General features: G+C 38.5%; 1 protein-coding gene across 2 annotated transcripts; it reads right to left on the bottom strand.

Moving 5' to 3' along the window:
• Positions 1-1,449: 1,449 nt before the first annotated feature.
• Positions 1,450-11,867, bottom strand: si:ch211-63p21.1 (uncharacterized). 2 transcript variants are annotated; one of them, XM_053619467.1, is made up of 6 exons: positions 11,594-11,867; positions 10,927-11,019; positions 8,671-8,748; positions 8,509-8,579; positions 5,167-5,338; positions 1,450-2,654 (listed from the first exon to the last, which is right to left on the bottom strand). In XM_053619467.1, the coding sequence occupies exons 2-6, from the start codon at positions 10,990-10,992 to the stop codon at positions 2,436-2,438; spliced, it is 606 nt and encodes a 201-aa protein (XP_053475442.1). In that variant the 5' UTR covers positions 10,993-11,019; positions 11,594-11,867; the 3' UTR covers positions 1,450-2,435. The 2 variants fall into 2 exon arrangements, with proteins under 2 accessions (XP_053475442.1, XP_053475443.1); XM_053619468.1 differs by having other exon boundaries at positions 10,919-11,019; positions 11,594-11,866.
• Between the last annotated feature and the right edge of the window lie 4,323 nt (positions 11,868-16,190).

A 16,190-nucleotide genomic window follows, 5' to 3' on the forward strand; every position in this document is an offset into this window, starting at 1 on the left:
ACTTCCACTAGCAGTTGATTTGTGTAAAGAGTGCATATATAAGGTATTGCACTGCAATACATAATATGACTATATCTATAGTCTATATTTGTTCAGTGCGAGGGGGAAACCCTGTCCAGAAGAGTGCCTCTGTAGGTGGCCATGGCCATGATAACGTCCTTTACAAAGGAATAAGAGATGGTCCAGATGACCTTTCATTCTTTAATACTTTTTTTTTTAGTGTTTACTTTAGTTAAAGTTTAATTAATATTGACATATAAGTAAAAATATACAAATATAAATACAGATGTTGTATAAATAAAAAGGTTAAGAATCATATTTGTTTCAAGTGCTTTTAATTTATTCTGAAAGGAGGAGGGGAGGAGGGGTGCAGGAGGCCTCCAACATAAATTGTGCTTAGGGCCTCCAAATGTCAAGAACCAGCCCTGCATGTCTGTTACTTTCTAGTTCCCCCTTTTAGGTATGCTGTCATAGCTAATCTTGCTGGAGTCCCTGCTTACACTTTGCACACAGTGTACATTGTCTTTAACCATTACAGGACAAGAGCATACCTAATAATGTGTTCTCTCTCTCGTCCCCCCCTCTCTCTCTTTTTCTCCTCTCATCCCCCCAGACCGAAAAAATCTAAATTGAATTATTTTGCAATACAAATTATTATCTTAATTCAGTATTTCACCAACAGTGCAGATGTTTATGAATTGAATTAGCCAAAATTAGAGATTATGCCCAAATATGCCATCACTATTATTAAATGCTATCAACAAAAAATGTAGTTGGGTAGTTTTACAGGGTAGCCAAACGAAGCTACATAGAAAGGTACACAGAAAGGTAGATTGCAATCTACCTTTAGATAGGTTAATAGTAGATGGTAATCTACTACTGAAATATTTTCACATATTTGTATTGCATTCATATACCAATTTTCATGTGAATTGTCACATTTCATAGCAGTTATTCTCATAAACCTCTCAACTTAAGTAGATATGTTTTAGTCATACTCTGTAACACGATACTGATAATCTCAAAAGATGAGCAATCCTTTATCAGCAGATGGTTATTATGGAAATTAGCTTCATGAAAGGGAACATAGCACTCCAAATAGAGCAGCACGAACTCCTCTTCCCTTAAATGCTGTTTTTACAATCATTTTCATCAGCTGATAGGGCTGGCATTCTACTTCAATCCCAGAGTGTCTGCGTCAACTTGTTTCCACCTCATCCAGAATTTGTCCTGGGTCATGACTATGTCACAGCATTGTTAGGTAAGTGGCACTTAGACATTTGCTATGCTAGAAAACGCATCTCTTCACATGCTAAAATGTTGTGTTCAACAAAAACCTTCGTAAAAATTAAAAAGTAAACAGGTAACACGAATATTTTCTTCTACTTTTAAATGAAAGTGAATATACTTTGAGTGCTGAGATCTTTTCATATAACACAATAAGCCATCTGTTTTCAAACCAATTTTTTTTATTTATGTTCAAATGGACCCAAAATGTTCACAAACATACACCTCATTTTCATTTTAAAGCTTAAGAGGAAAAGCATGAGACTGTGACAAGGACAGAAATGTGCTGGAGCTGGTGGAGCTATAAAAGCACAAAATTAATAGCATTAAACATAATACTGAATAAGAATTCCAGAGCAATCGCATCAGGGCTGTTATTAAGATGTAACTTTAAAAAAAAAAAAAAAACAGTATAGAGGAAAAGAAAATGACATTAAATATACTTCTCACTTAAACATAACTAGCACTTAAATCTTTAATGCTAACACTGATGTGAAACTTAATCGAACTAAGTAATAAGCTCTGCCACTTATCATAGATTTGATGCATCAGTTGAGGTTTGCTTAATATCACTTCAGCCATGCATTCACAAAATAAAAAAAAGTGTATTTTCTATCATAAACAAATCCTAAAAGACTTGTCTGTACATTGCATAGTAATTCGTTTCCGTTTTCAATCTTTCTACGCACGCATCGTTACATACACAGACACACACTGGTGGAGTAAGAAATAACATCTGAGCTCAAAACGATCATGGTGACATTTAAGAACAAGTTGTAATAAATAGCAAATTAATCATCTAATTAAGGTTTTTGCTTTTTTTAAAAAAAATAACTATTAATAAATGCAATACGATGGATTATTGTGGGTGATTAAACACTGACAATTAAGTCAAGATAAGAGAAAGGAATAAGGATTGAATTACAGCATTCTGTCTGACAAAGAAACCTATTCGTGATTTTCAAGGATTTACTAAAATTGCAGACATTTTAAACTCTTACATAAGGATTCAAATAATTAATGCGACTAATATCCTCTAGCTAACATGTATCAGACATTACACTTTCATTTCAAGGCCAATTTTGTGCTTCTCATAGTACACATATCAACAAAAACATGATTCCTTGAGGTATCTGTTGCAGGGGGTGTCAGGTATTAGTAAGTGGGTATAGGAATGAAAAGAACACAATTATGATGGAAATGAAGAGGGGGAGAAGAAAGAGGAAGAAGAAAAGAGGTAAAGAGAGAGAGAAAGGCCATATGTTCATCGACCATTTTCCTTTTTCGGGTTGGTTGGCTGAAGCAGCCGGGGTATCTGCTGGATTACAGTGACAAATCACCAGTGGCCTGACCTGAGAAACACTTTCCTGTAGGACAGAGTAGAACAGAGAAAGGGAGGAAGAGAGAAAGTACATGAAGGAGGAAAAATATACAGCTTATGTATGTTGTAAACCATTAAAAGCCATGTAGGTCTGCCTCAACCAATCAACAAAATCAATCAAATATTTTATAATAAAAATCCTTGGAAAAGAATTTCATTATTAATTGGCTAGTACGTTATAAAGCATGCTGTGGCATGCACTGTCATTTCACTTCAATGATTTGAATCAATTTGTAAATATTAAAGTACGTTTTTGTCCGTTTAATGTTGATCAATACTGTATATTTTAGATAAACAATATGTTTTGTCAAGTCATCATCAAGTCGCATCAAAGTTGCTGGGAGTCAATCCCAAAAACCAGTTGATTCCCTGATTCCAGGTATTGAAAACTAAGAATAAACCCCAAAGCTTGGGGGTCGATTGCACACAGAAAAGGATTCGTCCCACACAAACAAAATTAGTTCAGCTTCTGAGTGTTTCAGTTAGTGAGACAGTCGGTGGATACTGGGCTTTATTTTGAATTTGACTTGTCAGAATTGAACAAATAGGAACTTGGATTGCAAAGATTGAATGCACTGGTCCATTGCTAACATATACAGTGGATATAAAAAGTCTACACACCCCTGTTAAAATTGCAGGCTTTTGTGAAGTAAAAAAAATGACACCAAGATAAATCATGTCAGAACTTTACCCACCTATAATGTGAAATTGCAGAGTATACAAGTGAAAACCAATCTTCAAAAGATCTTCAATCTTTAAAAAAAAAATGTAGGGGAAAAAAGAAAAAAAAACTGATAATAACCGTTATCCTTAAGTGTGCACACCCCTAAACTAATACTTTTTGGGTAAGAGTCTATCAACTGGGAACATTTTGACTTGGCAATACTTTCTCACTCTTCCTTGCAAAAATATTCTAGATCCATCAATTTTAGAGGGCATCTCCTGTGCACAGCCCGCATCAGGTCACCCCACAGATTTTTGGTTGGCTTCAGGTCTGGGCTCTGGCTAGGTCATTCAAAAACATTTATCTTCTTTTGGTTCCTTTGCCGTTCCGTTGTTGATTTGGATGTCTGCTTTGGGTCATTGTCATGCTGAAAGGTGAAATTCCTTTTTATCTTCAGCTCATTAGCACACATTTAAAGGTTTTGTACTAAAATTGACTGGTATTTGTAGCTATTCATGATTCCTTCCATCTTGACAAAAGCCCCCAGTGCTGGCTGAAAAAAGGCAGCCCTAAAGCATGATGCTGCCACAATCATGCTTCACAGTGGGCATGGTGTTCTTTTGGTGATGTGCTTTTTTTGCACCAAACATACCTTTTGGAATTATGGAATTATTATATTTTTGGAATTGGTCTTATCAGACCATAACACATTTAACACATAGTTTGTGGGTGATTTAATTCAGCTTGGATGTTTTTTGTGAGAAAGAGCTTCTGTCTAGCCACCCTACATCACAGCCCAGACATGTGAAGCATATGAGAGATTGTTGTCACATGCAGAGAGTAATCAGTACTTAGTCAGATATTCCTGCAGCTACTTTAATCTTGCAGTAAATTTCTTGGCAGCCTCCCTGATAAGTTTTTGTAATTTTGGAGGGACGTCTTGTTCTTCGTGATGTCACTGTGGTGCACCATTTTGTTGATGATGGTGTTCCATGGTACATCAAATGTTTTGGAAATTTTTTATATGCCTCTCCTGATAGATACAGAACTTATCGACAAGTGAGATACTGTACATGCTTTCTAAGCTATTTGAAAACCATGGCTTCAGCAGTCGGATGAAACCAGGAAGACTTTAAGAAAATCATACAGAAACAGCTGGTCTTTATTTGGGGATATTATCAGATAATATTTATATTATCCGAATAATTTCATTGATGACAGCTGTATAATAATTACATTTGAACATGAGATTGATTGTGATTGGTTCATTCTGAACATAGCTACATCCCAAATTATAAAAGGGTGTGTAACTTATGCAACCAGGTTATTGTAACTTTTTTTTATTTTTCCTATTAAAATGTTTCTGATTGTTTTTCACTTAATGTTTATATGTTGTAGTTTCATCATTCTGAAGATTTATCTTAATTACATTTTTTACATCATAAAAACCTGCCATTTTAACAGGGTTGTGTAAACTTTTTATATTCATTGTATTCCAGATGAAATTATAGTTGCAAAATGTGTACAGAATCAATAAAGAAAATGTAAGGAATGGGAAGGCGTATGATTTGAAAAAAGTGGTCAACATAAAGCACTTCATAATATTCTCATCAGTTGTAAATAATTTCTTTATCATTACAGATTATCTGATAAATGTCAGTAATATTGTATTGTAGTCAGTTACCCTGTATTTAATTAATCCTACTGACAAGGTAGGTGATGATTATTATTCCCAAAATAATCATTAGTGCTGCCCTAATTACAGTAATATATGATTATAGAGTTGTGATGATAGAGTTTTATAATAACAATAATAATAACAATAATAATAAACCTCTAGTATGGTTCTATTAGGTGAGCGATGGGGACTCAATCTCAGACTCCAGCGGTGGTTCCTGTGGCTTTGCCCCCCATCATCCTCGCTCTCCGTGGTGTCTTGCCGGGTTACTCGCTGACGCCTTCGCTTCCGAGAGCTGATTCGCTGGAGAGAGCCCACGACCTGTAGTCTGGCCCAATAGGAATATAATAAATTAATAGTACATGGTTATGTATGCTCAACATCAATGGTGCATTCAGTCGTGTTGATATTAAATACTGGTTCTGCAAACTCTTCAGTACTGTTTTAACAGCTAACTTTGTGAAATGGAAATCATAAATGACATATTATATGAATAAAACACAAAGGTACATGCTGTTATATTAAAATAATCAATGACCCGGCCATGACATGAAGCAAAGTTAAGTTGATTATTTTTCAATAACAGCACATCCTGAACTGTTCTATTCTTATAGCAGAGCAATTTGCCAATGAAATTATATGTATTTATATATATATTTTTTAAACACTGTACATTTTAGCGATTTATTATATTTACATTTAATGTCTGTAAGACAACTGAGTTCTTGTTATCACTTATGTTTAGCAGGGTTATTTTGTCTCACTTAATAAGTGAATTTAATAAAATTGAAATCACAGCTTTTCATGTTACAAAACCCAGAAAGTTCTCTAACCTGAAGACTTTCCCATAGAAAACTTACTGTTAACAACTGCTGACACCTTGGCACTGAAATTGATAATGTTTAAATCTGATGTGCTGATAAATACCTGCCTCTGCTTTCAGTACCAGTTCTTCCTCATGCACATTTTCACTCCTTGCTGTTTTTCCAAACTTGGCTTAAAGGGGCAATAATCGATATTTTTTTTTAAATGAAAAGAACATGCGAAAATGCGAGTTTTCCTGGAAAATGCGAGTAATTTTTAAAAATAATGGTTTAACCCATGGACAAGTGTATTATGTGACTGAAAAAAAAAACAAATTCACGTCACATGACATGTCAGTCATTTTGTAGACACTCCCTATGGGCCCTTCACTCCGCCCCCCACCACAACTTGCTGGGAGAAAAAAATATGGCTGAAGCCTGTAAGCTCCTACTGATAGTTTTAGCTGAAAATCGCTGAGAACTTGTTATAAATTAATGATATGGCAGCAGAGGCACTGCAAACCATCCTCATAAATCAGTATGAGTCAAATGTCACTTATTTCTAGTGTTATAACTTGTCTGGCTGAATGGCAGAGTAGGCAAATGCTAACATCAGACAGCTTTTAAACAGAGCTCCACTGCAACAAGCACAGCTCTTCAATAATAAATGAGCAAAATAAAACTGTGATAAATTATGATGAGCTGAATTTAGTGTGTTTTAGTGCTGTGACTTGGATTTCAAGCACTTGAATGTCTGAATGGGCAAAAGCTAAATGCTAAAATGTTAGCCACGGAGGAACAGAGCTAGCTATTATAACAAGCAGAATACCTGGATAATATTGTCACTCAGGATAAGAAAAATATAATTATCATTAATCATAATAACCTGTATATATCTGTATTTGTGTGCTTCAGTGATATAATTTTTAAGTTATATATGAAGCGTGTTTTCGGAACAGAAGTAACATAGTGAGTAAATGTGTCCTGTGTTGTGTGCAGACCAACTAATAGATAATGAGTTTCATTGACAACGATTTTCATAATCAATTATTATCGATTTTATTGATTAGTTGTTGCAACTGTAGAAGCAAGATAACAGTATAAGGTCAATCAGGATAAATCACTCCACTCAGGGGTCACTCCTTATGCTTGCCCATTTTTCCAACTTCCAACACTTCAACTTTGAGAACTGACTGTTCACTTGCTGGCTAATATATCCTACTCCTTGACAGGCATCATCGTAACGAGTTAATTAATGTTATTCACTTCACATATCTTTGGTTTTAATGTTATGGCTGATCGGTGTATATAAATGTATATGTTAATTATAAATATTCAGTTAAAGTTCTCTGTTGTTTAGAGAGAGCTCCACAGCTCCTTATTATTGTGTCTAATCATTATAATACTAATCCTTATGATTGGTAATTGGTTACTCTAGCTGAACTACATTCTACCAGCCACCATAGGTCCTGGGGGTGGAGCTTTGTAAACATGGGCAGGAATTTGGGCGGACTCAATGAGTGAAAACATAATAATAATTCAAATGTTGAACCCACCCACTTAACTATCAACTAACTTAATTTTGGAGAAAAAAAAAGACAAATCTTTCCTAGTGCACCTTTAAAAGCACGTACATCTAACAAGGCCAATTTTGTTTGCTTGGTGCAAACCACTCATCAGCAGTAAGAACTGGAAGGCCAGATTGGAATTGGAACCAGCAAAGAAATACAGAGATGAGCCACAAAAGTTCTGGAACCAAGATTAACCTCTACCAAAGTCATGGAAAGGCCAAAGTGTGGGGAAAGAAAGGATCTGCTCATGAGCCAAAACATACAAGCTCATCTGTGAATCATGGTGGTGGTAGTGTCACGGCTTGGGTTTGCATCCTCACTAATCTTTATTGATGATATAACTCATGATGCAGCAGCAGGATGAATTCAGAGATTACAGGAACATTTTGTCTGCCAGTTTACAGAGAAATGCATCCAAATAAATCAGCAGGAACTTCATCATGAAACAAGACAATGATCCAAAACACACAGCCAACTCAACAAAGCACTTGCTCAGGGGGAAATCACCAGCCCTTAACTCAATTGAGCAGTATTTCACCTCCTGAAGAGGAGACTAAGTGAGTGTCAGTGAGCCACAGGCTTGATGAAGTTATTGCAAGCAAGGGATATGGAACCAAATATTAAGTGTTATTAACATTAATTTACATAAAAATTTAACTGTTCCTATACTTTTGCTAACCTAAAAATTGGGTGGTCTGATACAAATGTTTCTGTGTTTGATGTTGTTTAACCCATCTAGATGTAAATACCAGGAAATAAAAGCTGAAATCCTAAACTCTCGTTTCATATTCATCTTTTGATCTCAAATACAAATATCTTTGCTGTGTAGCACAAATAATTGTACTGGCCTTGTCGTTCCAATAGTTTCGGAGGGGACTGTATAGTCCAACATGATCAGGACTATAGCGTGAACAACAAGATTTTATTGATCTTTTCTTTAATAATCAGCTGGTTATAACAAAATTGCCAACAGATACCTATTCAAGCTATAAAAGCTTGAAAGACTGATATCATTTATGGTTAGTGTGGGAGAAAATAACTACCTGCAGAAGAGACTTTTTAATAACTTTGGTATTCTGAGTCCATGGAGAGCATATTTAATGACTAGAGTGTGAGTCATTTACCTAGTGTCTGCATCCTCTATGTCTGCATCTGCATCGCTCTCTCGCTGAGGATCGGACTGGACGCACTCCTCCTGCAACATGAGTCATAGGCATGAGCAAACACATCACTTCTACAACTCCACTCAAAATATCACTCTTTCTCACAAACACACACCTACCTACCTCAGTGCCATAGCCCTCTGAGTATCTGGCCATTATTGCCCTGTTTTTCCCACATTCGTTACACTTCGTGCTGCTTTCCTAGAACAATGAGAGAACATTGTTGTGACGCCATTTACTGCATGCTCCTTAAACACAGTGTTAATTATGGCCTCTTTAAGAAAATGTCCACCCTGAAACTAATTAAATAGGTTCATATATTGGTGTGTGCAAATTTGTTGGTCAGTGCTGTATTTTCATTATTCCTGGGAGAAGTTAGTGGTTGTGTGACACTATGACATCACAGGGGGACATTTCTAGCTCAGTTACAATGGCATTTCATAAGACCAGCAACCATCTCGCCTCAGCTTGATAGCAATCTATGGCATGGCATTGATGGAGGTATTAACATCAAAAGTGAATATTTAGACCCCGAACTGTTGAGCAGAGTGTACAGATGAGGAGATGAGAGAGTTGGACAGACTAAAGGACTAAAGCACTGCTGGATCAATCTCTTTAGGTAGAGATGAAGCAAGGACTACATCCGACTGGAGCCACCAGCAGGTAGGCAAATGTGGCATGGTGGGTAACGTAGGACCCATTAAACAAAGTGAAAATAGACCCACGTAATAAAAATAATTAATTATAAAACATTATTAATTATAAATATCAATGAGTCAGGGTAAAGGTTATAACCCATACCAAAACTGACCCAAATAAATTTAATATTGACTCAGTAAACCCTTCCAGTAATGCTGGATTCAGGTCAGTTGGGAATTACCACAGTTTACAATGCCAAACTTAGAGTGGTGATTCCTAGTGGGAAATTTGGGAACACTGAAATTTTTCTGACAGCACCAAATGGTTCTTAGGGAACCATCTTTCAGAGATGCCATTTTACACAGCTATCAACATGCAATCACAGGTTTCACGTACCACTGACATACTCTGCCCTCCCTCATCTCAAACCCCATTATCCCATACCTTTCACTCCACAGCCCTTCAAGCCATGACCTCTTGTCCCATACCTCCCCGTTCTGTGTTCCTCTTCTGTCGTCCCTTCATCCCATGAGCCTTCATTCCATGTACCCTCATCCCCCTCATCCAACATCACTTCATTCCAAGGCCCCCTATACCCATGTCACATCATTCTATGCCCCCTCATTCCATCACCTTATTCCACACCTCCTCATCCAACAACCCCTTATCCCATGTACCATCATCCCATCACCTCATTCCACACCTCATCATCCAACTTCACCTCATCCAACACCCCCTTATCCCATGTACCATCATCCCACATCCCCTCATCCAGCAACCACTCATCCCATGCTCCCTCATCCAACGTCACATATTCCCAGACCTCCTCATCCAGCGTCACATCATTCCATGCCCCCTCACCCAAGGTCACCTCATGCTCATTCCACATCACATCATCCCACGCCACCTCATATTATGTTCCCTCATCCCATGTCCCCTCATCCCATATTCTTTTATTCCACTCCTGCTAATCCCATGTCCCATCATTCCATGCCACATCATTCTACACCCCCCATAGCACAGCATCTCAATCTTGTTGCCTCATTATATGACCCACAGCCTTTCAACCAACGGCTACGTCCTCTCATCCCACACCTCCCATCCAATGTGACCTCATCCCACAACCCCTTATCCCATGTACCATTATCCCACGACCCCTCATCAAACAACCACTCATCCCACGCCCTCTCATCCAACATCACCTAATCACACACCCCCTCATCCAAGGTCACCTCATCCAACATCCCCTCATCCTCATTCCACACCACATCATCCCAAGCCACCTCATATTATGTTCCCTCACCCCATGTTCTATTATTCCTTTAGTGCTAATTCCATATTCCATGCCACATCATTTTATACCACCCATTCAACCTACATCCTCTCATCCCACACCCCCTCATTCCACGCCTTCTCATCCCATGCCCCCGCATCCCTTCCACACCACATACCACAGTTCCACACCATCTCATTTTTGTCGCCTCATTCTATGACCTATTATTCCATGCCTCTTCAACCCACGTCAGCTCATCCCATGTCCCTTAATCCCACCCCCGATTCCAAGCCGCATCATTCAACAAACCCCTCTTTCTCAGCATTCTATTACCCTGACCCCTGACTAATTTCTGACTGCAGTTTGTATGCATTCATCAAGTGGCCATCACTGGTGGAAAAAGTATGTGTCAATCACACACACACACCCCACCCCAGACACACAGCCACAAACACACACCTCTGTACCTCACAGTCATGGTCCGAGTTGTCAGAGAACTGGCCACTGGAGTCTCTTCGCCTTGTCACCTCCATTTCTGTCTTCGTCGCTCTAACATAGACCTAAATATGATGCAGCCACATTAAAAGAGTCATTATTATTTGTTAATAATAGGTTTATTACTGTTTAAAGAGCCACACAGCTTCTTATAACATGTTTCAGCATGCCATGGCAACCTGGCTAAAGTAACTATGAACACCAACCCTTAGTGGAGAACCTCAACTTTTTGTTTAGCACTAAATAAACCCAGATGTGTTTACATGTTTACTTCTTCAGTGATGAATTCAGCAGCTGGGCTGCGTTCCAAACCGCACACTACCGTACTAAGTAGTATGTATATATATAATACGCCAGAGCTAGTGGCGTCTGTACTAGTTAGTAAGGTAGTATGCGGTTTGATACGTAGCCCTGGTCATTACGTAATCCAGCCGCTTCGAGACAGATTCATTCTAGCGGCAGATACAGCCTTCAAACTAAACAGTGTAATAATTATACATAAATAAAACGAGCTAAACTTACACAAAGGAGAAATATATAGCGAGAAATGTCTCGTAACTCGACGCTACTCTCTCAGCAGCGACTGAACGCACAGTACGCTGTTTATGTAAACTTCAACGTTAGGTTGTTTGCTCATACCTTAGCTTGGTTTATTGTGAAGACATCATCACTTTAACGCACAAATATCACTTCAGGTGGAGTCAGTTCGGGTAAAAAAAAAAACAAACGAATAAATAAACAAATAAATCACGACGGATCTTCTGTCCTTGGGGTGAAAACGGAAGCTCGCGAGACTCCTAAAAGGCTTGACATTGTAGTCGGTGACAGCGTTATAGAGCCAGGGAGCACGTCGAGAGCGCGCGTGCCATAAATAAAATTCCCAAAACAGGGAACATAATCGCGCGAGGCTGTGTGGGCGGAGACAGACTGCGGACACACTGAGCCGCCAATCAGCATCGATTTAGCGCGGGGACACGCAATGCGCATGCGCAGTTAAAGCCTACTAGTGTGCTAAATAGTATGTCACAAAATAGTATGTGTACTATTGTGTACCTGGTATTTAGTAGAGTAGTATGAGGTACGAAAGGAAATCAGTTTCTAAGAAGGGGTTGTTGATGGGTTTATGATGTTTCTTTCTTGTGAAAGGATGTACTTTTTGTTTTTTGTTTTTTGACGACGACCAGTCCAAAGAAAAACCTAAATAATAATAATAACAATAATAATAATAATAATAATAATAATAATAATAATAATAATTCCACAAGTGAAATCTCACCAAATCTAAACTAGTGGTTCTCAAGCCTGTGGAACCTATAGGGTCTGACCAAAGTTTCCATCCATCTATTTTCTATACCTCACATCCTACACAGGGATCCTGGAGCCTATCTCAGGGAACTCAGGGCACAAAGTGGGAGACAACCCATTGCAGGGCACAACTGCACACACATTCACAGAATACTGACAGTTTGGAAATACAAATACAGCCTACAACGTATGTCTTTGGACTGGGGAGGAAACTGGAGTACTGGAGGAAACCCCCGAAATACAGGGAGAACATACAAATTTTTCACACACAGGGCGGAGGCAGGATTCGAACCTCCAAGGCAAGGCAAACGTGCTAACCACTAAACCACCATGATATGTACTTCAGTTTGGAAAAGCACCTAAACCTCTTAAGAGCATGATGGTGCATGTTCTAGGCAGGTGCGAGGAAGGAAAATCAGCTTGGGAAATTGCTTTAAATCGTCATGAAACACTAAACTACATTTTCTGAGATTTTAACAGAGGTGTTCTTATCACACATCATAAAAGACAATCTTAGCATCTGTTAATTTTAATTGTAGGAGAAAACTGGTTAATTTTGAGCTTTTTTCCGCTATTTTTGTCTTCCTGGTTTAAAATCTTGGTCACAGGCAGTGACGTGGCAATGTACTATAGTACTTCGATGACTTGTCAGGGTCTCATAATTATTCATGAGCCTGCGTGTTCTTATCCTATGAGAAGATGCTGTCTCTTAATTATTCATGACAGCACGTGGTGCTTTCCTACAGATGTAGTAGATGAGAGAGGCGTTCAAAAGGCAAGTGTTTGTTTCAGTGGTGTAAGAGTTCGAGTGTGTTTATTCGGGAGAGCTATGAGAATTGGAGCAAGGTGGACTTCAGACTTGCTCATGAAAACAGTTTGCGTCTACACAGTGATGTGGTACTCAGTCGTGAGGACTTTTCTATCCCTTCAAATGAGGTATGTGTCTAATTTTAACCATGACCATTTTACTTGCTTTTTGAGCTAAGTAAAGCTCTGCAGGCCATCGCGTGCCAAACTATACAACGAGAGACTGTGTTGAAGGGAAGATCTTTTGCATTTTTATTCGTGAAAAGCTCTAGCCTATTAGCTAACTACCATTCAGACACTGCCTCCGGCTGGAGGAAAACAATATAATAAAATATATTATAAAAACTGTACATACAATATATAATATAATATTATATATAATATTAAAGCTCCACGGGCCATCGCATGCAAAAGTATACAACGAGGGTCTGTGTTGAAGGGAATAACCTTCGCCTTTTATTCGTGAAAAGCTCAAGTCTATTAACTAACTAGCATTCCAACACTCCCTCCGAGCAGGCACTGCCTCCGGTTTTATTTGATGTTTTCCTCCATAGTCATGCCAGGGGCTAATGGTTCAAATAGATAGGGCAGAGGACCTGCACTGCTATCTATTCTGTCTCCATGTAGCCCTGGGGATTCAAGAGGAGAGTCCTCTGACTCATCAGCAAACTTTTTCTCACTATCCATCTTTTTTTTGAGTGTTCTGAAGGCCCCCCACCCGTCCCTGCCACGCCCACTCCCACTCCCTTCTTCAATCAGCCATTCACGCCCATTCAAGCTGCATTTTTCAAAAACATTGAGAGGTAGACTTGAGCTGAAAGAGGGAGGTTTCATGACCCTTTAAATTTGACCTCTACATTTGAACAAAATGACATAAATGAAAGTGCATAGTGTTGTTTGAAAAGCTTACTCGTTTACTAAGAAACTAAAGCAATGCTAAAATTGTTTTTTTTTTTTTTTTTTAAATCTATTCAGCTCATTTTAGTATATTTCTGTCGTTTCTTTACTAAAGCATTGATCTTGCTTGGTAAACCATTTTTGCTGCTAAATTATTTTAATGCAAAATTTGGATTCTGGCACGTAGCACTGGTGCTCCCATTTCTTTAAGCTAGAAGCAGTAGCACTAACATAAATTCAGCACCCATCAAATTGTTTGGAGCACCAATATACAGTAAATTAGTGTTGTCGGCCACACGTAACAGAATGAAACCATGGGGGTGAAATGTTACCTAGCTCGCTAATATTAAGCTTGGTTGTTCACTGTAGTATCAAAGGACAATCACACAGAGACTAATTTCACTAGCAAGCCATCTCTCACCAGCCAACATTACACTTTAAGTTGTTAAGTACATTTTCTGAGAGACTGCAGGATTCTAGCACAATACAAAGTAGTTCTAAATGAAGGCTGCTTATCATTGCTTAGCTTTATTTAGCTTGCTAGACTATGCCTCTGTAGTACCTGCTTTCTCAGAGACACTCTCATCATTTCAGTCACTAGCAGCCAGTGTTTATTTTTGAACAGTTTGCTACTTTTGACAGTACAGCTTCTATTTTCTCATGCTTTCTCTCCACTGATGTGTAGTGTATATCCATCCACAAATACAGGAAATTCATAATCAAAACGTAAAGGACTGAACCAATCACAAATAGGGTTTTTGAGTGGTAGCTAGAATCCACACAGAGGAAAATGGATCGACTCACCAGGAAAATTCCTGACCTTCAGTCAGTGGAGTTGGAGGTACTGGGTATTGTGGCATTGTAGAGTTTGATGGCTGATGGCATGAAAGAGCCCCCACAGTTTTTTCAGTTTTGAGGCATGTGGCTGGATGAGTCTGTGGCTGAACATGCTCCTGAGCATCCTCAGCTTAGCATAGAGAGGATGAGAAGGATTGTCCATGATTACTTTCAGCCTTCCTCTCATCCTCTTCTCTGTCACTGCCTTAACACTGTCCAGTTCCATCCCCACCACAGAGCTGGCCTTCCTCACCAGCTTGCTCAGTTTGTTGGCACATGCCACCTCCCCAGTACACCACAGTAAAGAGGATAACACTGGCCACCACAGACTGGTAAAACTACCATAAAATAACATTAACAGCCCATATGACCTGCCTTTAGTCACTGTTGTGAGCCTGTTGATACGAAGCCTGTCTAAACACCGGTCTAAACCATCTAATTTGGTCATCTTATAGAAACCTGAAGATTGGAAAAATGTCACTAGATCTTTGTCCAGTCTTCAACTGTCCAGTTTTGGTGAACCTGTGCCTACTGTAGCCTCAGATTCCTGTTCTTGGTTGACAGGATTGGAACCTGAGTTGACCTTCTGTTGTGCATCCTGATATGTTTTTCCACTCACCACAGTTGTAAAAAGTAGTTATTTCAGGGAGTTGGGGGACATTTCTTGTCCTGTCTATCAGAGGGCATGGTTTAGAGACCTGATCAGAGATCTTGTTTCCATTTGACCTCCTGCTCTAGACGCTGACGTTGGTGCCACTGGATAATTATGCATCATTATGTGCAATTATGGGGCAGAGCTGTATGAGTGATTTCTATCACCTCCCATGGGTTTTCAAGCAAACTTGAATGTCTTTGACAGCTACATGAAAAAGGAGTTGCAGTGACTAAGTGGCTAAAATAGAATATATATATATATATATATCTGTGTGTGTGTGTGTGTGTGTGTGTGTGTGTAAAATATGTATAAAAAAAAAGATCAGAATCAGAAATACATTAATTAATCACTGGACAACTAGAAATTTAGCAAATTCAACAGAATAACTTTCAATATCTATACCAGCACATCCAACATATGACCTACACACTTATATACTGTATCATATGCTTACATTTATGCTGAACGAAGAGTGCAATCTAACAGTAGCACTAAAGTTTATATCACATGGTATACCATGGCTGGATTTGAGTGGGCATAACAACATTTGTATATAATAAAGGACAAAAGTCTATTTCTGTGTATCAATGATATATCACTATATCCATCTCAATATATTAATTCCATCCACATTTGAGATTAACTTGATAAATTTGTGAACACTAAATTTTTGTTTATAATACTGGATGGTTGCCTTAATGTCTGACTGTACTATGTTGCATTTGTTATGTTATT

Source organism: Ictalurus furcatus, chromosome 29 (genome assembly GCF_023375685.1).
Source record: "Ictalurus furcatus strain D&B chromosome 29, Billie_1.0, whole genome shotgun sequence".
Lineage (NCBI taxonomy): Eukaryota > Metazoa > Chordata > Actinopteri > Siluriformes > Ictaluridae > Ictalurus > Ictalurus furcatus.